Source organism: Haliotis cracherodii, unplaced genomic scaffold (genome assembly GCF_022045235.1).
Source record: "Haliotis cracherodii isolate W230 unplaced genomic scaffold, xgHalCrac1.p SCAF_10, whole genome shotgun sequence".
Lineage (NCBI taxonomy): Eukaryota > Metazoa > Mollusca > Gastropoda > Lepetellida > Haliotidae > Haliotis > Haliotis cracherodii.
This window is the reverse complement of record NW_027266265.1, coordinates 2,115,203-2,142,576: the sequence shown is the minus strand read 5'-3', so window position 1 is coordinate 2,142,576 and position 27,374 is coordinate 2,115,203. Positions and strand designations below refer to the sequence as shown.

At 41.7% G+C, this 27,374-nt stretch overlaps 2 protein-coding genes across 2 annotated transcripts; both read left to right on the top strand.

Moving 5' to 3' along the window:
• Positions 1-831: 831 nt before the first annotated feature.
• LOC139444980 (sodium- and chloride-dependent glycine transporter 1-like) lies at positions 832-13,065 on the top strand. The gene is made up of 13 exons (XM_071226020.1): positions 832-946; positions 3,053-3,184; positions 3,932-4,250; positions 4,715-4,847; positions 5,880-6,014; positions 6,430-6,533; positions 7,046-7,170; positions 8,415-8,527; positions 9,028-9,165; positions 9,982-10,081; positions 11,547-11,647; positions 12,581-12,748; positions 12,946-13,065. Exons 1-13 carry the CDS (start codon positions 832-834, stop codon positions 13,063-13,065), a joined length of 1,803 nt encoding a protein of 600 aa, XP_071082121.1.
• Positions 13,066-14,736: 1,671 nt separating this feature from the next.
• LOC139444583 (uncharacterized) lies at positions 14,737-21,464 on the top strand. The gene is made up of 6 exons (XM_071225481.1): positions 14,737-14,809; positions 16,394-16,620; positions 17,720-17,825; positions 18,639-19,007; positions 19,954-20,130; positions 21,421-21,464. The coding sequence occupies exons 1-6, from the start codon at positions 14,737-14,739 to the stop codon at positions 21,462-21,464; spliced, it is 996 nt and encodes a 331-aa protein (XP_071081582.1).
• The last annotated feature ends 5,910 nt before the right edge of the window (positions 21,465-27,374 follow it).

Sequence of the window (27,374 nt, the reverse complement as noted above, 5' to 3'; positions counted from 1 at the left end):
TTTTGATTTGCGCTCTAGAAATACGCCAATCATCCTTAGAATCATCAGCAAGATCATTACAATCATATTGGCAGACCGTCTCAATATGATGAGTCGGCTAGCTTTATCAGCATATGTCTACGCTCAATGCGTGAGTCCTTGGCGCAAGTAGTCCAATTTTGAGTGAAAAACAGCAAATTTCATTTCCTTCCAATTTTTAAGGGTCTCTGAAATGAAATGTTACTGAAATCGGCGCCCTTCCCGTTACCATACGCAATTTATTATTCTTCAGTTTTGAGGTTCTGAATTTCTGCCGCTGTTCGAACCATGTTATCTTGTAGATTAACAGATTTATAATCAACAGTCCTGTCGATTTCTTCTTGAGATGTGGATAACTGTTGTAGAAAACTATCCAGTTTCTTGTTAATGTCTTAGGATGGCTCCCTTCTAAGATGGTGATAGAAACACGTGGCAAAGTTAATAACGAGAATAAACAGACGGCACTGTAACGGCGACACCACAGAAGAGACTGAAGTACCCGGGCTTTACAAGTCCTATGTATAGCCCTTCCGGTAGCACACCCAACCTTGAATAGCCTCCCTTTATATCTGGCGTTACCTTCAAGAGATATTGTATTTCACTGTATTCAACCAAATTAAATTTCATTACCCGCTGGTGTCTCATTACAATGACAGTATTTGTCGTTTCTGATGACCTAATTACTTCCTGAATAATTAGCGATGCTTAAAGTGTCGAGCTGTCTGCAGCCATATTGCAACAATGATTGGTAAAGAGCAGGTCGACATTGTGTCTCTCCAGGACAGTACCAGTGAGCAGTATGAAGAGGAAACTATGACAAAGGCACAATGGTCAAACAAGTTCCAGAGTACCATTGCTCTTCTGGGCTATTCAGTGGGCCTGCCAAACCTGTGGCGGTTCCCTTATGTCTGTCAAAGAAACGGTGGAGGTAAGGCCTAACTTATTATCACAACCACATAACTACATCAAAGCTCGAAGCTCAGAACATGACACATGTTTTGTTTTGTTTTGTTTTGACGCCACACTCAGCAATATTCTAACTGATGACGGCCTGTAATTCATCGAGTCTCGGCCAGACAACTAAGGGATTGATGTTATGATAACCGATCCACCCCGTCGGAGAATGATGATACAAGTCATCGAACCTGACCTACCGATCGGGGTTGCATTATCTCCAAAGAAAAGAGATTAGCAATGGGACCAAAGGACGATTTTACACCGTTGACACAAACGCAAATACAGTTAGATTTGCCTGTGATGATTTCCAGTGTGAATTAAGTTTGGGTGGTTATTACATTTGAAGCTACACCTTTGTAACACATAACTATTGTTTATTGTCGTATGCAAATGCACCCTTGTCATGAATGCTATGATCGGATTTACAGACATTTCCGGACACGAATTCCGCAGTTGATACAATCACATCACATCTCTCACATCACATATACACATGTTCAGACGTGCATGTTGTAGCAAAGGGATAAGCTAGCTTTCTCATCATCGTTGCAATCAAGCTTCTGCTCTAGACTAATATCAGTGTTATATGGCAGTGTAACTTATTGTCGTACAATAATTGTAATTGTATTACATTGTTTCTGTTGAGATTCAGTAGATGTTCACTGAATTGTATTTAAACAATGATTTGTTGTCAGGAATGTAGTACTATATAATGTAAGCAGTGAGGAGGATATTATTATATTTAGATTAACTGTATTTAACTGTAAGCTTCCGAATAGTCTGGATGTTATAGAAACATATGAAATATTCTGTGATGTTCTAATGACACTGGACTGTTCTAGTACTGTGTAGAACGTGCTGGTAGTTAGTTACACTGGACAAGTGCTGCGGGCTCCTGCCTGTCATCTCAGAGACCAATTTGCAAGATAAAGAGACGCAGATCTATCCTGAAGAAACTCGTTTGTTCCAAGGTTAAATCTAAATCAAACTCAGTAACCATATTTACGTTTACAACATACCAATACTTCAAATATAAAACTATTTAAGTTTGTAACATACCAATACTTCAAATATAAAACTATTTATACAAAGTAATGTTGGTCTGTACACGCACAATGTAATGTTGGTCTGTACACGCACAATGTAATGTTGGTCTGTACACGCACAAAGTAATGTTGGTCTGTACACGCACAATATAATGTTGGTCTGTATACGCACAATATAATGTTGGTCTGTACACGCACAATATAATGTTGGTCTGTACACGCACAATGTAATGTTGGTCTGTACACGCACAATGTAATGTTGGTCTGTACACGCACAATGTAATGTGGGTCTGTACACGCACAATGTAATGTTGGTCTGTACACGCACAATGTAATGTTGGTCTGTAGACGCACAATGTAATGTGGGTCTGTACACGCACAATGTGATGTTGGTCTGTACACGCACAATGTAATGTTGGTCTGTACACGCACAATGTAATGTTGGTCTGTAGACGCACAATGTAATGTTGGTCTGTACACGCACAATGTGATGTTGGTCTGTACACGCACAATGTGATGTTGGTCTGTACACGCATAAACTCTGTGAGTGGATGGTGCTATCGGTGCAGCCGGACATCTGATTGTCAGTGATCCATTCATATTATTTTCACCTCTGTTTAACATTTTAAACCTAGTGGAATCTGTTTTGTGGGATAACCGAGACAGGTTCTTCTCTGGCGCTGTCGGTCTAAATTTTATTACAAACGATGAAATAATGGGAGAACAAAGGGAAGTCACAATTACACAGAAGTATATTTGTACATATTGATCATGATCATTGGACAGTTTTAATAATGATGATTATTAATTGTTTCAAAGCATGATTTGATAATAAGTATGGCAGTCAGTCCTAAAATGTTAACATTTGTTTAACGTTGATTTGTCAGATTACATAGCCTATTAGGTCAGTAAGCATCAAGTACAAGAATGTTCGATACAATTTCAACATTTGGTGCCTCTGTTATCACAATATTGAGACCAAAGAAGCATGTGCAAGGATACCTAGATGTATCTTATTGGTATTGTTGCAGGTGCGTTTCTCATCCCCCACATGTTCTTCACCATCATCGTGGCCATTCCACTGTTCTTCTTGGAGTCGTATCTTGGTCAATTTTCACGTCAAGGTCCAATTGGAGTGTGGGCGATGTGTCCACTGATGAAAGGTCAGTATGACAGACTTCAAACAGCTTATAGTAAGTGAGTGAGTTGGGTTTAACGCCGGTTATATCACGGCATATCAGCTTAATGTGGGAGGAAAACCCGAAGTGATGCAGGTCTCAGACGTTTTCCAAATCTCGAAATGCATATGACTTTCTTATGAAGAGACATTTTACGTTAAGACCCGTCTTAAACTTACATTTGTTTTCCCCAAGTGAGCATCCATACGTTGTCGAACTCGATGAGGCCTTCTGGCAAATGACAGGTCATAGCAAGTAATGGCCATTGTTTATTATATATGTGAATATATTTCACTTCTTGTGAAAAGAGGGCACGGGTGGCCCTGTCCTCTAAGGCGCTGCAATTTGCTGTGCAGAGTTGCGTCCCATGTGTACGCACACAAGTGGTTTTTTTCCTTTTTTCAAGGTTTCTCAACACCATGCCCGTGCTTGTGAGTTCTAAAAACAGGTAAAACTGAAATACTGAACTCACTTACTCATTCTAGTGAAAAGGCTCACGTTAGGTTTAACAAAGTTGAAATAGAAACAAAACCATCATCATAGTCATAAGAAACACACGATATCAATTCAGCATCTCTCACATTTACTTCATTGTGCCACTGATACAGTGAGGCTTCTATGAATCTTAATCATTTAAATTCCAACTTCATAACTGATGCGATAATATGTCACGTTTAAATGTACACACACACCCATACATAGAATGATAGCATTTGCTTTACATATATGCAGGTATTGGAATTTGTATCATGACTCTCAGCTGCAACTGCATCCCATACCTCAGCATGTTGTTAGCCTGGGCCCTCTACTACTTCTACAGCTCCTTCTCCACCGTCCTGCCCTGGACCACCTGTGGCAACTCATGGAACACACCCCAGTGTGTGGCTGTTGGTGATTTAAGACGTGGCGCGAACGTATCGGCAGATATAGGTGCAATCAGTATAAACAGATCAGCATCAGCTGTCACAGTCTCGTATGGTGAAACCAATGTATCCCATGACCATGGGTTGATCACGGTACGTGGTCATACAGCAGCAGAGGAATTCTGGCAGTAAGTTTATATCTATTATTGGAACAAAATATTACGTTTTAGACTTACATATGCACGAATCAAAGAATATACACTATTTCTGTGTATGGTTTCGCATTAACATTGAAATCATTCATTTGACTTTGTCAAAGAGAACCATTAACACATGCACCTGATATAGACGGCATCGTACAATCTACTCAGAATTTGGCAGAGATTTCATCTGAATATTGAAAGAGCTTTTTCGCTTTTATTAACATACTGTGCCATGGTCACTGAAGGAGGGTTAATGAACTTTGAATTCTGACGGTCTTTAACCCGAACGTGCAATTTAGTCTTTATGTAATAGTCTATTAATCTATTAATTGTCCTCCTGACAGTTTGAATACAGACCTCTGGCATGTTACTGGATATTTTTTACTGTCATTTTGTCGACAGGTTTGTATATCATAGAAATGTGAATTTAAACTCACTGACTGTTTTAGAAACAAAGTGCTGGGAATCTCCTCCGGACTAGATGATGTTGGGCCTGTTCAGCTTCATCTTCTTGTCTGCTGGTTTATTACATGTGTGTTGATGTTTCTTTGCATCATGAAAGGAATTCGATCTATTGGCAAGGTATAGTTACTAATGAGAACCAACATTTATCTATCGTATCTCTTTAGTAAAAAGGGGGCACGGGTGGCCCAGTCGTCTAATGCGCCCGCCGCGATTCGCTGTGCAGAGTTGCGTCCCTTGCGCACGCCAGAAATGATTGTAGGTTCGAATCCCAGTTCCCCCGATTATGTTTCTAGGTTTGTCAGCACCATACCCGTGCTCGTGGGTTTAGCCGAAGTGGTAAACATCTGAGACCTGCATCACTTCTGGCTTTCCTCCAATATTAAGCTGACACACCGCGATATACTGGAATACTGTTAAAAGTGGCGTTTAACCCAACTCGCTAACTCGCTAAGAGTAAGACATATCCCTTGTGGTGTTCCATACTTTCACACAATGTGTGAAGCTCGATCATGTCCGCCTCCGTAGTGTGCTTGACTATTGCTGAGAGCGGAGTAAACCCATACTTGTTCGTCATGTTCGTCTTGAATAATGGAAAACCTCAATACAAGTGGTATAGATATGACACAATATTAAGATAGTAGAGCTATTTCAACGAGGGTGTGTAACTAGTGGTTAAAGCATTAGTATGTCACGCCCAATCTCCGGGTTCGATTTCCAACTTGGGAATAATCTGTGAAGCCCCTTGTCTGGTGCAAACAAACATGTTGAGTAACTACAGTATTTGGTCAAAGACGTTTGCTTTCTTATGTTTAAATCTGAAACTGCATTGCAAATAGTGCGAGATTTCACGAGAATTCACAAATGTAGAGAGGCAATTTAAGATGTAGCTGGTGACAGTGTGATTAAGCATGCAAACTTTTGTCAAAAAAAACCATACAGGTTTGTAGCTTTGACAAATAGTTCAGCTGCTCTCTGTAAATGTTTAAGGGGCAGTCGGGTAGCCTAGTGGTTAATCGTCCAGACTCGATTATTGACAGACCGCCGTCATATAGCTGGAATATTGCTGAGTGCGGCGTAAAACAACAAACCAACAAATATGTTTAGGGACCCACGTACAGCCATGTAACAAAAATGTATATGTATCAACAGGTTGTCTATGTGACGACGTTGATGCCCTACATATTGTTGCCGGTCCTGCTGGTGAGGGCGTGCATGCAGCCGGGTTCAATGGAAGGGATTATGTATTACATTACTCCAGATTTTAACCGTCTTCAACACTCACAGGTAAGTAGTTATCAAGTTATGACAAGGTGAGAAGTCATTTCATGTGCAGAACTGGACGGACATATGCTACCTGCCGTCTCAAACATTTCCAACAATGGAAAAAAAGTTGTGATAGATATTTATTTTGCATCTCTTGATTATTCCTCGTTTCATTTGAAATTAATGTTCATGTGGTGGTTTTGTTTATTTGTTGTTTAACGCCGCATTCAGCAATATTCCAGGTATATGACGGCGGTCTGTAAATGATCCATGTGGTGGTCATACTGTTTATTGATACATGTATTTATATGCTGTGCAAGTGTATCGTAAAGTTACTTGTGTTATTTCGATGTATTTCCTCCTTCCTCTCGGATACACGTCTGTGAATGTCGTCATGGTAACAAGAGCTGCACATCCCACGGTTCTATTTCCACAGGTGTGGTTGGAAGGACTTCTTCAAGTGTTCTTCTCTGTGGGTCCTGCGTGGGGCACTATTATCACCTTGACAAGCCACAACTCTCCCCATAACAACATTGTCAGGTTGGGTAACTCTTCTGAACGCTGAATACCCGTGAAGATCCGGTTTAGAATAGGTCTTCAGTAACCAATTCTTGCTGTAAACGGCGACTATGCTTGTCGTAAGAGGCGACCAACGGGATCAGGTGGTCAGGCTCGCTGACTTGGTTGATGCATGTCGTCGTATCCCGATTGCGTGTAAGGATTCGCATTATGTCAATCACTGGATTGTCCGGTCCAGACTCGATTATTTATAGACCTCTGTCATATATCTGGAATATTGCTGATGCGGCGTTAAACAACAAATAAACAAACAAATCACACAAAGTAGCTCTTTTGGAAAATCTAACATTGTATTATACTGTATGTACTTATCTGAGAAACGTGCTATGCTGTTTCAGTCAATTATGGAACATGTCTGTGTATTGTTCAAGCTGATCATGATCCATTCAAATTTATATGACTAATAAATGTTTAACGTATGGTGGCTGTTTGTAGTTTGCTAAAATTTGATGTTGGGTGTTACACGTTTGCAGAGATTCTTTCCTAATCCCTCTGATAGCGGAGTTGACAAGTGTGTTTTCCGGGTTTGTGGTATTTGCGACTGTGGGTTTCCTGGCTCATGACCTAGGACGACCGGTAGCTGATGTCATCACCTCAGGTGAGTTAGGAATCAGAGTCTGTCCTCAACCCCATGTATCCTCATCATGTAATTATTCCAATATACGCCCTTTTGAAGATGCGGGATAGAATACATGTATGTCTTCAGCAACCCATGCTTTCCGTAAAAAGGCGACTAACGGGATCGGGTAGTCAGGCCCACTGACTTGGTTGGTGCATCGTATCCTTTAAAATGGTATCTTCAATGCATGGGAATAACAGTAAATTGAATTATACAAACAATTCTTCAACTGGTTTCACATTTTATGGTGCACGCATTCAGGACATTACACATCAACAAAATCCAAGACATCTTGTGCAGGTTGTTCGGGAAAACGTATCAAGTTATGGATGCATTGTACATAGTTTTGACAATACTAAAGTGCGTTTGGGAAGCAAAATCAAATTAAAATGCAGCAAAGGCCACATTCTTGATTGGTATTCATCTCCTTATGTAGAAGGTGGGAAATTATTAGTCAATTTCAAGGATACTTAGCATCAGAGATGTTCCCATCACAGTTCAACAGATTTACCGAGGGCACAGAATTGGTTATTGCATGTCATCGCATCCCAATTATGTGGATCGATGCTCAGGATGCCAATCACTGCATTGTCTGGTTCAGACTCGATTATTCACAGACCGCCGTCATTATAGCTGGAATATTGCTGAGTGCGGCCTTAAACAGCAAACAAAATATTCCAATATGGCCCCAAAACAAGTAAACGCTATATTACGATTATAACATAAACGACAGAGCATAATCACTCTCCAAGATCTGTTATGTAATCTTCATATTGAAATATTGTCCAGGGATTATGATCGTAATATTTCAATGAACAGGGGTATGTAACATTGAACCTCATGAATACACAGTCACTAATACCAACGTTCAATCAACAGATTCATTTCTGATTAGGTCTGATAGGAGTTGATTGGCTCATACCATTTCCGCACTACATTTATGCATACACATTCATACAATCTGGACATGTAATATATGACGTGACGTGATATAATGTGAGCGAATGAGTTTGGTGTTACACCGCTTTTAGCAATATTCCAACAATATCACGGCAGGGGACACCAGACATGGGCTTCACGCAATGTGCCCATGTGGGGAATCAAACCCGTGTCTTCAGCGTGACGAGCGAACCCTTTTACCACTAGGCTATCCCACCGCCCCGATATAACGTGATATGACATGATATGATATGTTTGATACGACTGATAGGATGTCTGTACAGGTCCTGGCATTGGGTTCATCGTGTACCCAGAGGCAGTGTCGCTGCTGCCAGCCTCCCAGCTGTGGTCCCTGCTCTTCTTCCTGGTGGTCCTCATGATGGGCATCGATTCAATGGTGATTCAATTTGCTGTGAAATTATGTTTGTTTGTTTGTTGTTTAACGCCGCACTCAGCAATATTCCAGCTATATGACGGCGGTATGAAAATAATCGAGTCTGGACCAGACAATGCAGTGATTGATATCATGAGCATCGATCCAAATGGGATTGTGAAATGATGACATTGAGATTTCTTGAGAACTTCCTTCAGTGTCCTCTGTATAATTCCTGCATTTTTACCATTAATGTCCCGGACCTTTTCGCCATCATAACGTCAGTATCGTCATCTCTCCCATCACTGACGCATCGCAGTACATCTCTCGCTCATAGCAGTTATTTGATTGGGCGTCTATGTTTTGCCTTAAACCTTTCGAATCGGACACAAAATGAAACAATGACACCGAATGGGTTCACGGCATTTATTGTTATAAATAATGTTGAGGATGTTTTAGAGATCAGTATCAAATACTTTGCCACGTAGACTGTATTTAAGTATGCTCATGCTATATTGGAACAGTTTGCAAATATCGAGGCTACCGTTGCGTGTATAGAAGATATTTGGCCACGCCGGCTTCACATGAAACACCTCCAGACTGTTGTGGCTGCCGTGTTCTTGGGAGCTGTGTTTCTCGTCGGGCTTCCTTTCACCACAAGTGTGAGTATCGCGATCAGTGAGTAGGTGACGCCTTTCTGTGGCCCACGCACGTACTCGTGTGCATGCTGATCACATGCATAAGCATGAGTTTGTTTGTTTGTTTGCTTGCTTGTTTGTTTGTTGTTTAACCAATTCAGCAATATTCAAGCTACATGACGGCGGTCTGTAAATAATCTAGTCTGGACCAGACAATCAAGTGTTTGATATCATGAGCATCGATTCAATGACATGCATCAACCAAGTCAGCGATACTGACCACCCGATCCCGTTAATCGCCTCTTACGACAAGTAAATTCTCTAACCCGGATCTTCACGGATCTTTTTGGTTTGTTGTTTAACGCCGCACTCAGCAACATATGACGGCGGTCAAAATAATCGAGTCTGGACCAGACAATCCAGTAATATATCATGATATCATGAGCAATATATCGATCGACGCAATTGGTATCGATGACATGTATCAACCAAGTTCGCGAGCCTGACCATCCTGAATGGATTGCTGAAAACTTATTCTACCCCGGATCTTTACGGGTCAGTATACATAAGTAATATATATATGATATTTAAGGCACTTCCCCAAAGGAGGAGTGAATGTCATCACCTTGAACAGCGTTCTCAACAATACTTCAGATTTAACATGTCACCATCTTCTAAGACGAGTGTGATACATCGAATTCGATGGAGAATCTGTCTGCATTATTGGAATTCGTTCACAATACCGTATCATACTGTTTCATCTGGGGGTTTGCACGTGCAATATTAGATACTATTTTATTTAAATTCAAAATATCACTGATTTTTTGCTTATTATTCCAGGCAGGAGTGTACATATTCCAGTTATGCGATTGGTATGTTGGTGCCGTTGGCTGTTTTGTCGTCGGAACGATGGAATGTCTTGTTGTGGGCTGGTGCTATGGTAGGTTGGGTATGCGTGTACCCTGAGATGAGTTTCGTTGGATCAGTGAACCCGCGCGGTTTCTCAGCTTATGTCCCTTGGGTATGCCAGAAACATATGATTGCGGGTTCGAATACCGGGTTCGATTCCCCGATTACGTTTGTAGGTTTGCCCGTGGGTTTCACTTAAGTGGTCTGAGAGACTACACTCCGGCCTTTCCTCCACATTAAGCTGACATGCCGTGACATGACTAGAATACTTCATAGCGGCGTTACACCCAGGTCACTCACTCACAGGGGCGGTCGGGTAGCCTGGTGGTTAAAGCGTTCGCTCGTCACGCCGAAGACCCGGGTTCGAATCCCGACATGGGTACAATGTGTGAAGCCCATTTCTGGTATCCCCCGCCTCGATATTGCTGGAATATTGCTAAAAGCGGCGTAAAACCAAACTCACTCACACACTCACATATGCCATAACAGTAGTTTAGTTACTGGTAAATTACTGCGTGTCAGCTTCAGGTAGCAGAAAAGTCAAAAGCGGTGCTGAAACTTTGGTGATAAATCCACGATGGCATCATGATACCCATCTTCCCGAGGCAAGAGAGTTAACGCACTATGAAAGTCTTGTTTTAACCCTTGCCGAACTAGGCTGGCATTATGGAGTTACATTTTGGCTGGACTAACGAGTTTGTACATAGTCCAATCAAAATCGCGCAACGAAATCGAAACGCTATTCGTAAACTGTCATGCAGATTTTAGTCCATTACAGGATTTGCAAAGCATGTGCACAGCCAACTCGGTGTCAACAGATATTTTTCAAATCTTTTCATGTTTTTAATCAAGGTGCTGACGTGGTTTGATGCACTTCGCTACTTAAGAACCGCTTTATCACAATATAGATCTTTATTATCGATAAGATTGTCTTGACTGGGCGCCACCATTTTGTTTGAAGCAAATGCAAGTGATATTAGAGGTGAAAACTGATTGGTCCATCGGCGAGGCATAGAAGGGAGATAACTCGTAATAGCCACTGGTGGCTCTGCGATCGAGCCCAGGAATTCCAGTCTAGTTCGGCAAGGGTGGAAACTGGACTTTTAAAGTCAGTTAACTCACTTGTCTCGGGCAGATGCATGGCACCAAACCAAGGGTCATTCATAATCAAGGCAAATCAAAGACAGAATCAAGATACAATTTGGTTCGACTTCGGGGCGTTATCCACTAAAAGAAACTGCAGCACTAATCCCTTATAGAAATATAAGACAAATATACTAAAAAGATGTAAAGTAATCATGATACTCTTTTGTACATACGTGCTTGTCCACTGTATCTTATCTTGTAATAAAATCCATAAACATGCTGCTTCAGACTGCACAAGCGCTATCAGCAGAAAGCACGTTTCGTAACAGTTATTTCCACTGTATATTGAAATATGTATTAAGATGTATATTGTTGAAGTGTTTAGTTATTGTCGGTACTATGTTTACCAGGTGTCAAGCGTTTCGATGTTGACGTGGAGGTAATGATTGGAAAACGACTACCAATTGTTTTAAAACTGTTGTGTTTCGTAATCATACCAGTCTTTCTGTTGGTAAGTCAATTTCTCGCTCGCCTGTTCTTTTCCCGCTCGCCTCGGTTCAACTTTCATGTCTTCGGGTTTCATTTCTAACTACCATTTCTCCAACTGTGTTTGACCGTAATCAGGGAAGTAATGTTTGAGGCACGCGGTAAATGACCAAGTTATTTGAAACAGCCGCCTTCTCTCGTACATATTTCTTCCGGTTCGCTACAGTTTGACTGTTGCAGTTCTTTTCGCCTCTTGCCTTAATTGGCAGGTCCAATGAACAGTGTTTTAATCCCACTCTCCGTTGATTGGCTACTGACTGTGTAGGCGTGTCAAGTTATGTGCATAAATTAAACGATCACCTGATTCATGTCACGCCACTGTATGTATTCCTACACCTGAAATGTTTATCAATGTCGTCATTTTTATATATGCAACTGTTTTGGGTTAAACTATTGTAGATAAAACATGTTTTACGTTGTCGAATTTAATTATAAGCATTGACTGTGTATTATTTTCGGTTCATTGAGGTATGAATCGAAAAACCGATGTACTACGCGGATTCATACAGTTTGCACATCAGTTTTTCGATTCATACCTCAATGAACCGAAAAAAACCACAGTCAATCCTTAAATAACATGTGTATACGTAAACCACTTCAGGTCCTGTCCTAAATTGACTGTCATTGTTACCCCTGTAGATCCGGGATAGAATGGGTCTTCTGCAACCCATTCTTGTCGTGAGAGGCGACTAACGTGATAGGGATATCAGGCTCGCCGACTTGGTATGTCATCGTATTCCAATTGCGTGGATCGATGCTCATGATGTCCGTCACTGGATTGTCTGGTCCAAACTAGATTATTTACAGACCGCCGCATATAGATGGAATACTGCTGGATGCGGCGTTAAACAACAAACAAACACACAAACAATCAAACAAACAGCCATTGTTGCGGCAGGTGGCTATGGGGGTGACCATTGTGTCGTACAAACCACCAACTTACGGGAGGTATGACTACCCGCATTTCGCCGTCATCATTGGTTGGTGCATCGCCGTGTCATCGGTAGTACCCCTTCCCATCACCATGGTGATACAGATCCTCAAGAAAACAGGCTCGTTGGCTCAGGTATGTACCCACATTTTATAAATGTTACACTGTTCTGTGATTGGCCGTTTCTCGACCACAAAGTCAATATGCAATGACACATGACGAAGATCGAACTTATATCCAAGTTTTTGTATAACAATAGATGATTTCATGAAGTAGTAAGATTTAAGACATAACGTTGAACTTTATCAAATCCAATGTATTCCATTTTCTAGCGTACTAAGTCCGCCATGACACCCAGCCGCGCGTGGAGAGGATTCAGACGCCGATATGGTATTGATGAGAGGACAGACTGTACCATGAAGGAAAACGCTAGATTTATTTTCAAGCGATAGTTCGAGATATGTTGGCTGGTCTCTCGTAACGACAAAGGGCATACATTTAATCAAACATTCACACCATTTTAATCACAGATCAGCTCTATCTGCCTGTAATAATCCCCTTTTCAGCTTTAAGGTACTGGAGTGTTCCTTTATGTAATAATTTATTTCTAACCATGTTTCTACTGTCTTTTACAACTGTCGTCCCTATTAAGATCATTTCGAAAGTCCATAGTCATAGAGTCCCTTGAAGTCAGTCTGATGAATAAAAGCGCACTTATTCGGACAACAAAGGCATGTGTGATTATTTCAATAGCATATACTGTAACTGTATTTGTTGCTTTGTTCATTTGCAAGGAAGACACTTATTTCAGTGGGGGTAGGGGTGTGTGTGTGTGTGGGGGGGGGGTGTATGGGCGACAAAACACATTTCCATAATCATAATAAAGTGACAACAACTTCTCCACAATCATAAAAAATATCTGCTAAAAGTGGAGTACATTGTGCGATTCTGGCTGTATTATAAGCCTGTGTTTATGGATCACTATCAAATAGTGATGGTGCTAAGTGTTCACGAAAAGGTGAGGGTATCCTGCTCCACCGGTGGCACCTGTCACAAACACATGCAAGGGCACGTCAATTATTCACTTTCTACGACACGGGAAGTCAGAATAGGATATTGTATCGGACATCAATTCAGTCACTGATGCGTCACTGAAAACGGGAGCGGGTTGTCAGACTCGCTGACTTGGTTGATGCATGTCCTTGTATCCCAATAGTGTGGGTCGATGCTCATGATATCAATCACTGTACCAGACTCGATTATTTACATACCGCCGTCATATAGCTGGAATTTTGCTGAGTGCAGCATTAAACAAACAAACAAACACTGAATCATTCAACATGTGCATGCAGCTGTAGTGTTCTTGAATGGACCTGGAAAAATCCTAGGGCAATCAATTACATGACTGGGAATTAATTAATCACACTTGTCAATATACCTCTCAAACGATAAATGCCCATATATCAAAATAAGCCACCAGCTTAACTGTATCACAACGCATTACGCGAGGATCATCGTGTAGAATATATCAATTGTACACACGTATCACGTACAAGAGGATAATATACCAACCATCCTGAGTCTACAGCTATATCCGGCGAGAGGTATACCGTAGTTTTGTATCAAGCTCCCACGAAAAAGGTAAATATGTTCGTGGGCTCTCTGTATGAAAATGAAAAGTTTCAGCCTATTTCTTTATTTTTTATTTTTTTGTGCTTGATGCATTTGCTAAAACGAAGGGGTAATTGAATCATATGCTGCATGTAGTCTAATTAGTTCTAAAAACTGTCGGGATAATTTAAAACGCCATCAATTGAAATTTAATTGTGGTTGGGTGTCAAAATATTTATTTCTTCGTAATCTACTGGTAAAAATATTTTGTGCTGTAGCAACTGAACTGTCAATCTATTTGTACGAAACTTATGATGTACGTTTTTATAGACACCCGGTTTATCTTCACAGAGAATGTCAATGAAGCAAAAGAGTTGCGAAGAAATATTTCTTTTTGCGTTTTTCAATCGGCGAAACTCTTCCTGTCTGTCATTTGTGTTATGATTATTCAAGACGCAGCCCCTGGATATGGACAATACTCTGATAACTTTTTTTTATTGATTTACAGAAATATGGCCAACGCAGGAGCTGGGAATCTTCTGGTCTTCCTCGTCGTGATACTACAGATCCATACCGCACGCTCAGGTATGTCCCTTCACCATGCTTGGTTTAGCTGGAGGGGCGGTCGGGTAGCCTGGTGGTATAGCGTTCGCTCGTCACGGCGAAGACCCGGGTTCGATTCCCGACATGGGTACAATGTGTAAAGCCCATTTCTGGTGTCCCCCGCCGTGATATTGCTGGAATATTGCTAAAAGCGGCGTAAAACCATACTCACTCACTAACTCACTGGTTTAGCTGGAAGACTGTCCTTGCATATGTGTCTGCCACTACAGCGTTACCGCCACCCGTGACAATAGGTCTTCCGCAACCCATGCTTGCCGTAACCAGGCGACTATATTTGTTGCAAGAGGCGACTAACAGGATCAGATGGTCAGGCTCGCATGCCACCGTACCCACTGGAGTGTTGGGTCCAGACTCGATTATTTTCATACAGACCGCCGTCATATAGCTGGAACATTGTTGAGTGCGGCGTTAAACAACAAATTGACCAGTGCTAGTAGGAGGGTAGGATATGCCAACCCTTTTAAGAAATACCTGGTGGAATCGCTGATTATTAGTGATCCATTCACATAATTTCCACTGCTATTGCCTTTTGCGCCCGATGACGGATAATCGAGACTGTTTCTGACATTGATGCTTTATGTTGTCCTTACAACTCAACATGAATACAATCATATCTTAAATAATTAATCAATGTTTACAGTGAGTGAGTGAGTTGGGTTTAACGCCGCTTTTAACAGTATTCCAGTTATATCACCGCGTGTCAGCTTAACATGGGAGGAAAGCCCGAAGTGATGCAGGTCTCAGACGTTTACCACTTCGGTGAAGCCCACGAGCACGGATCTGGTGCTGACAAACCTAGAAACATAATCGGGGCGAACCGGGATTCGAACCCACAATCATAGGTTTCTGGCGTGCCCAAGTCCTCTGCACCTTTGCTGGTAGCTGGGCCATTTCCCGAGAAAAGTGAAATCTTTCACTACAACCCACTTTGACCCTGAACCGTCTCTGTGGTGTATTAGATAGAGAGCCCACCCGAAGTGAGTGTGTAAGTATGGTTTTACAACGCTTTTGGCAATAATCCAGCAATGTCACGGCGGGGGATACCAGAAATGGGCTTTACACATTGTACCCATGAGGGGAATCGAACCCGGGTCTCTGACGTAACGAGCGAACATTCTAACCACTAGACCACCCACCGCCCCGCCTGCCAGGAGAGCCGAAGGTCAGAGCTCGATCCCGCGGTATACCAAAAGACGTTAAAACGTGGAGATGGATGTTTTCCTGTCTGGTGCTCGGCATAAGTACATAACACAAGGACTTGTCGGCTGGGTACACTGTGTCCGAGTAGGGTATCCTTGTTAAAATGCGGCAAGGTATCTCAGTTGCTGGCTCTATAAAACCGGTGTTAGGGTAAACCCTATTTCATGTTTTTTTCTTGTTTAACGCCGCACTAAACAATATTCAAGCTATATGACGGCCACTTCACGTCTCCTTCCTGTACATGAAGGAAACTTAAGGAATTGTTGATGACCCAGGTAAAGTAAACTTTCTTCACGGTTTACTTCACAAACGAGGATACATGACATACTGGTTCTTGTATTGCAGCCTCCCTGTTCAATCTTGAGGTTAACTTCGCAAGTGGAACTATCATTGAAGGCCAAGGTGAAGTTAATGTCACAATCAGTAGGGGAGGTGGCACCGAGGAATCAAATGTCACCTATACCGTAGCAAGCCCCACGGATCCCGTTCCCGTCCTCGTCGGGACGTTTTCTGCAGCGTTTGCAGAAAATGTGACAGAAGTTGTTGTCTCGGTTGAAATTATCAACGACACGGTAAGCACATTTTGAAAGATTGACGAATGAGCACAACATAATCACAGCAAAAAAGGTAATGTATTCAAACATGCATTAAAGTATCAATTAACCTTTAATATCATTTAGAGTTTACTGTCATGTCAACTTTAACTATGATATCATTATAATGTTTACTGTCATGTCAATTTTAATCTTTTGTATCAAATTGTGTTCTATCTCGTAAGAGTTAAAGGTACAAGTGATTATAAAACATAGCCCATATGTCGTGTCACTATTATATTACTGTGACCCTTGAAGATCCGAAGTATAGAATAAGTCTTCAGCAACCCATGCTTCCCGTAAAAGGCGACTAACGGGATCGGGTTGTGAGGCTCGCTGATTTGGTTGATGCATCGCACGTAACCCAGTAGTGTAGATCGATGGTCATGATGTCAATCTCTGAATTGTCAGGTCCAGACTTGATTATTTACAGACCGCCGTTTTTTAGCTGGAATATTGCTTAGTGCGGCATTAAACAACAAACAATATTATATTATATGTAAAGACAATCCAATAGTTCTCGTACATTTTACTGGTCTCACAATTTGCGTTGTTATTAACTTGTGAAAGTAGTAGGAGACCCGTGAAGATCCGGGTTAGAATAGGCCGTCAGCAACCCTCGCGTGCCGTAAAAGGCGACTATGCTTGTTGTGAAAAGCCACTAACGGGATCGGGTGGTCAGGCTCGCTGACTTGATTAATGCATGTCACCGTATCCCAATTACGTGGATTGATGCTCATGATGTCACTGGATTGTCTGGTCCAGATTCGAATATTTTAAGACCGCCGTCATATAGCTGGAATATTGCTGAGTGCGGCGTTTATGTGTGATACGGCAACACACGCATCTAACTCTCATCATGTTCTTCAAAAACTAAATCACAAGGATCCGGATACATGATATGCTGACAAGATGTTCCTGAGCTCCTATGTTGAGTTATATTTAGCGACATTTTATGGGTATTGTTGCTGGAAAATACTATTCACCACATACAGGCGTTGTGTTTTAATGAAATGCCAATGTCACTAAATTTTATATAAACGATAGCGTTTTTATTGGTGTGCTCAATACCATTCAGGTCGCAGAGGTATCTCAAGCGTTCACTGTTACTATTGAGAGCGCATCTTCTGGAACCATAGGCACCTTCGATTCCCTTACCTTCAGCATCGCAGACGATGATCAAGGTAAGTGGTTGCTTGAGCTGGAGCTTGAGCTTGGGCCAAAACAAAGTAAGTGTGTGTTCGTGGGAGAAACAACCTCTACAATCGCTAAACTGGTCAGGTATTGCGCCACAAGAGCTAAGCCAATGACAGCTATCGGTGTTTACAGGAACCGTGAAGATCCGGGCAAGTAAGGTCTTCAGCAACCCATGCTCGCCGTAAAAGGCGACTATGCTCGTCGTAAGAGGTAGGATCGGGTGGTCATGCTCGCTGACTTGGTTGATGCATCGCATCGTAACCCAGTAGTGTAGATCGATGGTTATGATGTCAATCTCTGAATTGTCAGTTCCAGACTCGATTATTTCCAGACCGCCGTCTTTTAGCTGGAATATTGCTTAGCGCGGCATTAAACAACAAACAAACAAACAAACGGAGCAAGAAAGGGTTAATGTCACCTCAGAGAAAATGAATTCATCAGCTCCTATAATATAAATATAGCAAGCCTTACACGATATATTCCTGTTGAATAGAGCAATACATTTCTGACACAAACACAACATATGGGCACCCAGATTGCCGCAAACACTTTTATCAATGATAAATGTCAACAACTGCGAATACGTCATAGTTTTATGACACAAACAGGCACATTGATATTTAATATCGAGGCACATGTAAATTTAATTTTGCATATCTCGTATACAAAATGATGAGCGGCGCCTTGAATTTCGCCTCCAGATGTGGGAGCGTTTTACGAACAGTTGTTTTAGATGAATCAAACTTAGATTTAACTGGAATAAAGCATTATGTGAATTCCCATGTGGTAACCCCTTGCAGTTCCAGGGGATTGGTCGGCCTGGGTGGAGGGTACGTGCGGAGGATCATGTGACAGTCGTTTCAGAACAGACACACGGACAAGAACCTGTAGTAACTTTGGAGATCCCCTCAGAGTGAACTGCATAACGTCGGACAGCAGAACAGTGTCCTGTCCGACAGACTGCACGACGACAACCACAGAGCTACCTACGACAACAGCGGAGGTCTCGACAACAACAACGAAGGTCTCGACAACAACAACGAAGGTCTCGACAACAACAACGGAGGTCTCGACCTCAACAACGAGTCCTTCAACTACAGAACCTAGCAATACAACCACTGCTATATCGACAGCGACACCTGATCTAAATACGACAACCGCTGAACCAGGTAACATTGTCCAAACAATACTTACTAGGGGTATTCCCCTACTTGTGACTTTTGACATTACCAATGACCCACAACAACTTGGACGTGATTAATCCGTTCACACTTGCTGTTAACATCTCCAATTAACATCATCGGTATATACTGATCTTGTCACCTTATATCGACAACCCCACGTTACAATTGCTCCCAAAAGCCATCGCGTGAAGATCCGGCCAAGGATTTGTCTTCCCGTGCTTGTCGTTTGAGGCGACTGACGGAGTCGGTTGCTAAGATTCACTGACTTGATTGATGTATGTCATCATATCCCAATACGGTGTCGACCCGTGAAGATTCCGGGGTAGAATAGGTCGTCAGCAACCGATGCTGCCGTAAAAGGTGACTATGCTTGTCGTAAAAGGCGACTAACGGGATCGGGTGGTCAGGCTCGCTGACTTGGTTGATGCATGCCATCGATCCCAATTGCGTGGGTCGATGTTCATGATGTCAATCACTGGATTGTCCAGACTCGATTAATTACAGACCGCCGTCATATAGCTGGAATATTGCTGACTGTGGCGTTAAACAACAAACCAAACTGAAAACAATACGATGACAGTCACTGGATTGTTTGGTCCAGACTCGATTATTTACAGACAGCCATGACGTCATATAGCTTTTGCTTAGTGCGGCGTTAAACATGATGTAAACAAACAAACAAAATTCACTGAATCCAGGTATTCAACATACTCCTCCTCACCACAAATGCAAATACACTATGCCAGCCGATATATTTTGATGCACTGTCCTGAATATAGAAATTGTACATCTTGAAGCATTTACACAAAGTACCCAACTTCCCGATCTCTGTCCTTAGTATGTGTATACATAACTTATGATCGTAAAATGCTTGTTCTACTTTGGATATTATGTCAGTAAGACGATTCATGGTGCGTATTGTATTATTCAGAATGCGATGCCAACTGGACAGAGTGGTCCTGCTGGGCCGTATCCCGACCGTGCTCCGTGACGTGTGGGGTGGGTTCCCTGTATCAGATGCGACGCCGCACATGTAGCGTAAACAACGGCTGTGCCGGACAACCACTTGAGATGAGAACAGCCAAGTGTCTGATGCCTGATTGTAAAGGTAACAAGTTTACTTTGATATATTGATAAACGTTTTAGCTTGGTCTGTCTCAAACTGTTCCTACAGTCTTCGAGAAGGATGAGGTATTGACGGAGTATCATAATATGCGACCATTGCTAGGCTGCTAAGTTCATACGTTTTGAGCAAGCAGACATACAACGTTGAGGGTGTAGGCCAAGAATCAAAGTTCATCCGTAGAATAGGTCGTCAGCCACCCATGCTTTCCGTATCAGGCGACTATCCTTGTAGTAAGAAGCGACTAACGGGATCGGGTGGTCAGGCTCGCTGACTTGGTTGATGCATGTCATCGATCCCAAATGCGTGGATCGATGCTCATGATATCAATCACTGGATTGTCTTGTCCTGACTCTATTATTTACAGACCGCCGTCATATAGCTGGACTATTGCTGAGTGCGGCATTAAACTAAATACATACTTGAATCAGCACACACAAACACGTTGCATGTACAGACAGTACACACCAATCTTTATTCATTGTATCACGATATCTATGCATAGATTAGTTTCTGATGAACAATCGCATGATGTACCAAATTTGTGGACATTTGGATTGTCGTAGAAACAGTTATCTAAATATTTGGCTCTTAACTCATACACTGGGCATACACATAAAGTGTGGCGTTAAACAACAAACAAATAAACAAACAAACATATACAATTCATCTATAATATTGATCTTCAATACAGTTTTACAAATCCTACTGTGCCTGTGCATAAATCATGTGAGCTACCAGTAAATCGAGAAAGAGGTATTATATATCTATACCTATTGAATTGCAAACTCTTTGCTTTGAGGATTTCTTGTGATTATTTCAGACTGTTAGACAAGCTTCCAGACAAGTGCACAGTGAGTCAACCAAACGAAACGCCTACTGGCTTCATCGAACATTTAACACATGTTGCCTTTGCCAGTTTGTATCTACCATAATAGTATTTTATATATCTTGAAGAGTGAGTATGGTTTTACGCCTCTTTTAGCAATATTCCAGCAATATCACGGCGGGGGACACCAGAAATGGGCTTCACACATTGTACCCATGTTGGGAATCGAGCCCGGGTCTTCGGCGTGATGATCGAACGCTTTAACCATTAGGCTGCCCGACCGCCCCTATATCGTGAAGAATATTGCCATAAGAACTGGTTCAAAGACAATTATTGCTGTTTCAAGCTGCGTCTCGTTGTTAAAGTGTCTGCTTTTTGAAGTATTACAACGTTAAAACTTCAAGGGAAAGTTTTATATATACTCAATGTGTCATTTCCTCTTTCAGGATCTCGGTCAACTGGAGGTCAAGGTCGTTCTGTAATGCATTGATCAATAAAAACCGCATACATCCCTATATTGTTATTGAAGTCTTCTTGTGTGTTTGCGTTGGAGAATACCTGGGGATCCATACACATGAACGCAGGCGTAACGTACTTGTACCATTGAACATTTAATCTAATCAAGAGTCTGTACCCTCGAGGCGGCATGTTTAGGAATGTTGTCATCTGTCGCATCTCGCTTGATGCATACCCTCGACCAATTCGCTACCTTCGTTTAGAGGCTGGTTTGAATAACACGACGAAAAATACGCAAGACCAATCAAATACATTGTTTTTCATGACAGATTTGTCGGAATTCTTGCAACCTCACACCCCTTGGCTCTCAGGAACATATCATTTCCAGGTTAAACGTCATTTGTACGAGTCTTGTAATCCGCTTAACTGCGTCAGGGAAGGAGACCACAATTTGTGCCGAACTCGGGGTTCAGGAGAGGCATTTTGATTGGTTGTTGATACCAAGGTCATGAGCGGGAGAAATTAATGATAAGATGGGTGAAATTGGGTTTGACGTCGCGTCCAAGATTATTGCACTTATATAGCGATGTGTGTATGTGTGTGTGTGTGTGTGTGTGTGTGTCTGCTTGTACTGGTCCGGACTGATGCCGATTTATAGTGCCAGCACACTGAGATACGATGCCGCAGTTTAACGTGAATACCCCACTCAGACACATTTTACTGACTCCAAGCCGACCAGTCCTTGTTTTAACCCTTTAATGCCGAGCGCCAGACATGGTAACAACAAGTACCATCTTTTAACGTCTTATAGTATGACGCGGCGGATGCTCTACCACTGGACCACGGAGGCAGTCTAATTAAAGGGAAACGGAACCGGCGACATCACCACTACAAACAGCTACAGTGGTGAATGGCTCCACGGTACTGATCATAGAAGAATGGAGGATCCATCTGCTGCAGATTGTGTTACAATTCCATGCTGCAGATATGCCCGAGGTTCACTTGTACAATACACACTGACACACTGACACCCATGTTTGCCGTAAAAAGCGACTATGCTTGTCGTAAGAGGCGACTAACGGAATCGGTTGGTCAAGTTGACTGACTTGGTTGATGCATGTCATTGTATCCCAATTGCGTGGCTCGATGCTCATGATATCAAGCACTGGTCAAGACTCGATGATTTACTGACCGCCGTCATATAAGTTAAATATTGCTGAGTGCGGCGTTAGTTGTCACCCAAAGTCTGTGGCTGAGTTGGTAAGACCGCTGACTTTGTGGCTGTGGGGGTTATATATGGTTTTAGGTTTATTCGGTTTAAGCATAAACGGAAAAAACAATACTTTGTTCAGCCAACCAAATGACATGGAATCACTTGCAACTTATTTTTGTGAAAATTTAGAAGTGGAGTTTACTTTGCTTTCCGATTTAAACACAGAGACCATGGAGTGAATGAGATGGGTTTAACGCCGCTTTTAACAGTATTCCAGTTATATCGCGGCTTGTCAGCTTTATGTTGATGGAAAGCCCGAAGTGATGTAGGTCTTAGACGTTTACCACTTCGGTGAAACATGAGCACGGGTATGTTGCTTACAAACCTAGAAACATAAACGGGGCGAACTGGGATTCGAACACACAATCATAGGTTTCTGGAGTGCCCAAGGGATTTGATTCTGCAAAGCGAATCGCGGCGCCTTAGACAACTGTACCACTCGTGTCCCCTAAGTTCATTTGTTTAAAATGTCGGGGATTATGTGGCTCTTCTTATTGAACTTGAGTGTTTATGTTCCGTGCAATCGCTAAGGTTTCCCCCAAGAAAGCCTATAAAATATAATTTTGTCTCGGTAATGTTGGACGTGGAATGCTGCTGATTTCACACGAGTGTAGATACTTCATTTAGCTGGAGATGACACAGATATTTATCAAAAGATTTTATCGACAAAAATATTTGTCCCAGAAAATTCATGAAAAAAATAATTATGCTTAAGTTTGTTGAAAAAAGTAATAGTGTACCATTGTTGCAATATTTTATTTTTTTAAATATTAAGGCTCATAGTTTTAAGTACAATTATATCTGGTTTTGCAGCTGAGGTTGAAACAAATATCTTGTTTCCATACGAAATCCCCGAACCTCGGAAAATGAATATACTATTTTAAAACTAACGTGAATTGAAATTTTCTAAGGTTATTTTGAGGTTATTTTAAGCACATGTTTGAATTATTTTACTAATGTAACTACAATTGCTAAAATCTGGAGGAAGGTATTGGGGTATATCTTTTAGAAACCCCGAGGGGGACTCACTCACTCACAAAAGGTTGAATTAACGTACGACAATAACGGGAGTATGACCATCCAAACTACGATATCAGCTGGCAACAAAACAAAGTTCTCCATACGAACATCAAACACTGGAAAAAAGTTAACTGCAAGAAACTACTAAAATACTAAGAAAGAAGCCAGCCATTCACAGGGGCAATGCCAATGATCACGAGAGGAACACAATCATAAATCACTGAAACTTAGTGCAACATTTAGTTTTCATAAATGATCAGATTCATTGCAATGGTGAAATGTACACTGCTTAATATGTTATAAATATCCTGGTAGAGAATGTAGTCAAGAGTGTTGTGACACACACGATCACATTCAGGCAAGTGCATGTGTCTATAGATTTGGTAATTCGGGGCGCAGATCAATAATTAACTGTACGTAAACATGATAGATTAATAACCAAAATTAAATTATCACGTTGAGGGGCAAATAGCTACCAGTGTCTCAGGGCGAAAATGGTGACACTTTGTAGTTTCCACTTTTTTGTTATGTTTGGTAGGGGACTCAGGATGTCTTTTCAGAACACGCTTCTTAACATATATCACTAATTATAACAGGATATTGGAAATGGATATACGCGGGCTGGCTGAAAAGTACTAAGCCTAACTGTGAAAGACCTGTACCAAGTCGATGGTTTTCATATATTTCCCCACATAGTCTCCTTCCAGGTTTAAACACTTTTGCCAGCGATGCTGCAAGGCCTGGATGCCGGTCAAGAAGAAATTTTCTTCAGCCACCGTAAAAAAGACGTCATCATTACTAGGAAAATGGCGACCGGCTGGTTCCTTTTTCATTTTGGGAAACAGGTGGAAGTCTGACGGGGCCAAATCGGGTGAATAAGCGGGATGGTCAATGAGTTCGAAGCCACAATCACAAATCGCTGACATGGCAACCACCGATTTGTGAACAGGAGCATTGTGGAACAGGACTCCTTTAGTGAGCATTCCCCGTCGCTTAGCTTTGATAGCTTCACGCATCTGTCTCAGTTGGACAGCATAATATCTTCTATTGATAGTCTTGAATTTTTCAAGATAGTCAATCAGCAGAATACCCTTGGAATCCAAAAAGACTGAAGCCATCACCTTTCCAGCAGAAGGAACCGACTGGGGGCTGATGATTCCGGATGCTTCCATTGTTTAGACTGAATTTTCGTTTCTGGTTGAAAGTGATGAATCCAAGTCTCATCCGTGGTTACAAATCGGGCTAAAAATCATCGGTATCTGCTTCAAAACGGCATAAATTGTCAGGACTCTGACACGTTTCTGATCCGCTGTCAAGAGCTATGGCACCAATCTTACAGGAACTTTTGTCATCCCCAACTCATTGGTGATAATGTGCTCAACCCTCTCATGAAAGATGCCCACAGCACTGGCAATAGGTCGACTGGTCAATCGTCGATCAGCCATCACCATGTCATGCACCCGGGTAATATTTTCTGGAATGGTTGCTGTTGAAGGCCTTCCTGGACGCGGGTCATCGTCCCTAAAGTGGAGACCATGTCAGCATGTATCTGTGTTGGAGTTAGCCCTTTCAGTTGCAGGTTACTTGATGGCTGCCCTATAGCCAGTTTTGTCCATTTCTGGTGATTTCAATGGGTAGGTTCACAAGATGGTCTGGTACAAAGACAATAATAACACTACAGTTGCAGTTCTTATGTCTGTGATTCATTAAATGATTGTACTTGTTGGTGGCAAAAGTTTGTTTCAATCCGATTGAGATATCCCACTAAGGCTTAGAACTACGATGACATGCTGCAACTACCTGACCACCCGATCCCGTTAGTGGCCTCTTACGACAAGCATAGTCGCCTTTTACGGCAAGCATGGGTTGCTGAAGACCTACTCTACCCCGGATCTTCACGGGTCACAGAAGTAATACACGTACTCTACGCGCTTCATTGTATTACTCCTGGAGTAGAAACACCCACTGATACCTTTACACAAACAAAAGCGTCAAAAACCTTTAGATCATCATAATAACCTGATATTGCTTACGTTACAGAAACGTGAATGTAGGCGTACAAAGTTTAAGCCATGTAAAATATGTGAATTATCATATTGATCCAAGTGCGTCACTAATCCCAGTATCTAATCATACATTATCCTCTAATCTGTGCACACCTGCCTACATTGATTTATAGGAACATTTATCATACAGAGATAAGTCTGCGATTGATAATGAGAATATTAAGATGTACTGCACGTTTGTATTGTAGAGACACTGCAGCAGAAGAGAAGGTAGGACATTCTTATTATAAAGCGCCTGTTACATGTGTCTGTGCCAAAACACACAGTTACAAGGAGAGGAAGTATTACCATAGAATAACTTGTTAGATCATGTAGAGTTGAATGTTATGAGAACAGATTTGATCTTGTTGACAATTACATTGAGCTATTTCACATTAAACCACGGTATCTGTCCTGTTCCAGCGATGACAGGTGTACTTCAACCATGGATAAGCCGGGTGGTAGTGTTGCTTGTGCTGAATCAAGCTCTGTTCGTCCAGTCACGTGAGTACTGTAAAACAAGAATTTAATGCGACATGAAAATAATGCGAGCTGTTGATTCTAGACATAAATGCGCATTTTAAAAATGCGAGTGCCCATACCCTTTCCTAAAAATATATGCGCTGTATTTATGTTCTGTGTTATTTCAATTAATGTACAAGCACTCACATGTTGAACCTGGGCATACACTTCCTTCACAATATATCATAAGCATAAGCATTCTTCGTAGAGCATGATGCTCATATAAATGGAGTTGTGGACTTCATTTCAGATGAGGAACATACGAACCATGTGTTTGCAAATTGTTCATACAATGCTCATCGTTGTCATAAAGTGTCTTTATAAGAGGGACTCGAGTGTCCTCGTCTTGTGGGGCGCCGCAACTTGCCGATAAGATTGCATATTAGCATAGCATTTCAGAATCTGACGACCATAATTCGAATCTCAACGTGACCACAAGTCTTGGTTTTTAATGTGCTTTTACGTTGCAGCACCGGAGTGTTTGCCTGTGCCCTCACTCGGTGTTTAACCAGGTGGAACTGCACGATGCAGACACTGATAAAAGTGGTTTGTTTTAAATTTTCACAATATCAAGGAATAATATAAGCACTGTATATAAAGCAGTGCTTCAAACCACTTATAACACTAACTGTGACACTGCCAGTTGTACGACCCGTGAAGATCCGGGGTAGCGTAGGTCTTCAGCAACCCATGCTTGCCATAAAAGGCGACTGTGCTTGTCGTAAGAGGCGACTAACGGGATCGGGTGGTCAGGCTCGCTGACTTGGTTGATGCATGTCATCGATCTCAATTGCATGGATCGATGCATGGATCAAAAACCAAAGATAATAATCTTGATGAAACTGGGGTAGGGCATTAAAGTCAAGGAGATACAATTTCTTTATTTTTACATTCACGCATGTTTATCAATTACATAGTATTCTTTATTGAAATAGTTTCATCGATGCTCATGATATCTGTAGGTGATACACTTTGGCCATTGACACTCAATTCTGTACACTGTCTTGAATGGTTTATTTTAAACTTCATACATTCATTGATTCATACATTCTTGATTCAGTCTTGAAACATTGTGACTGATATT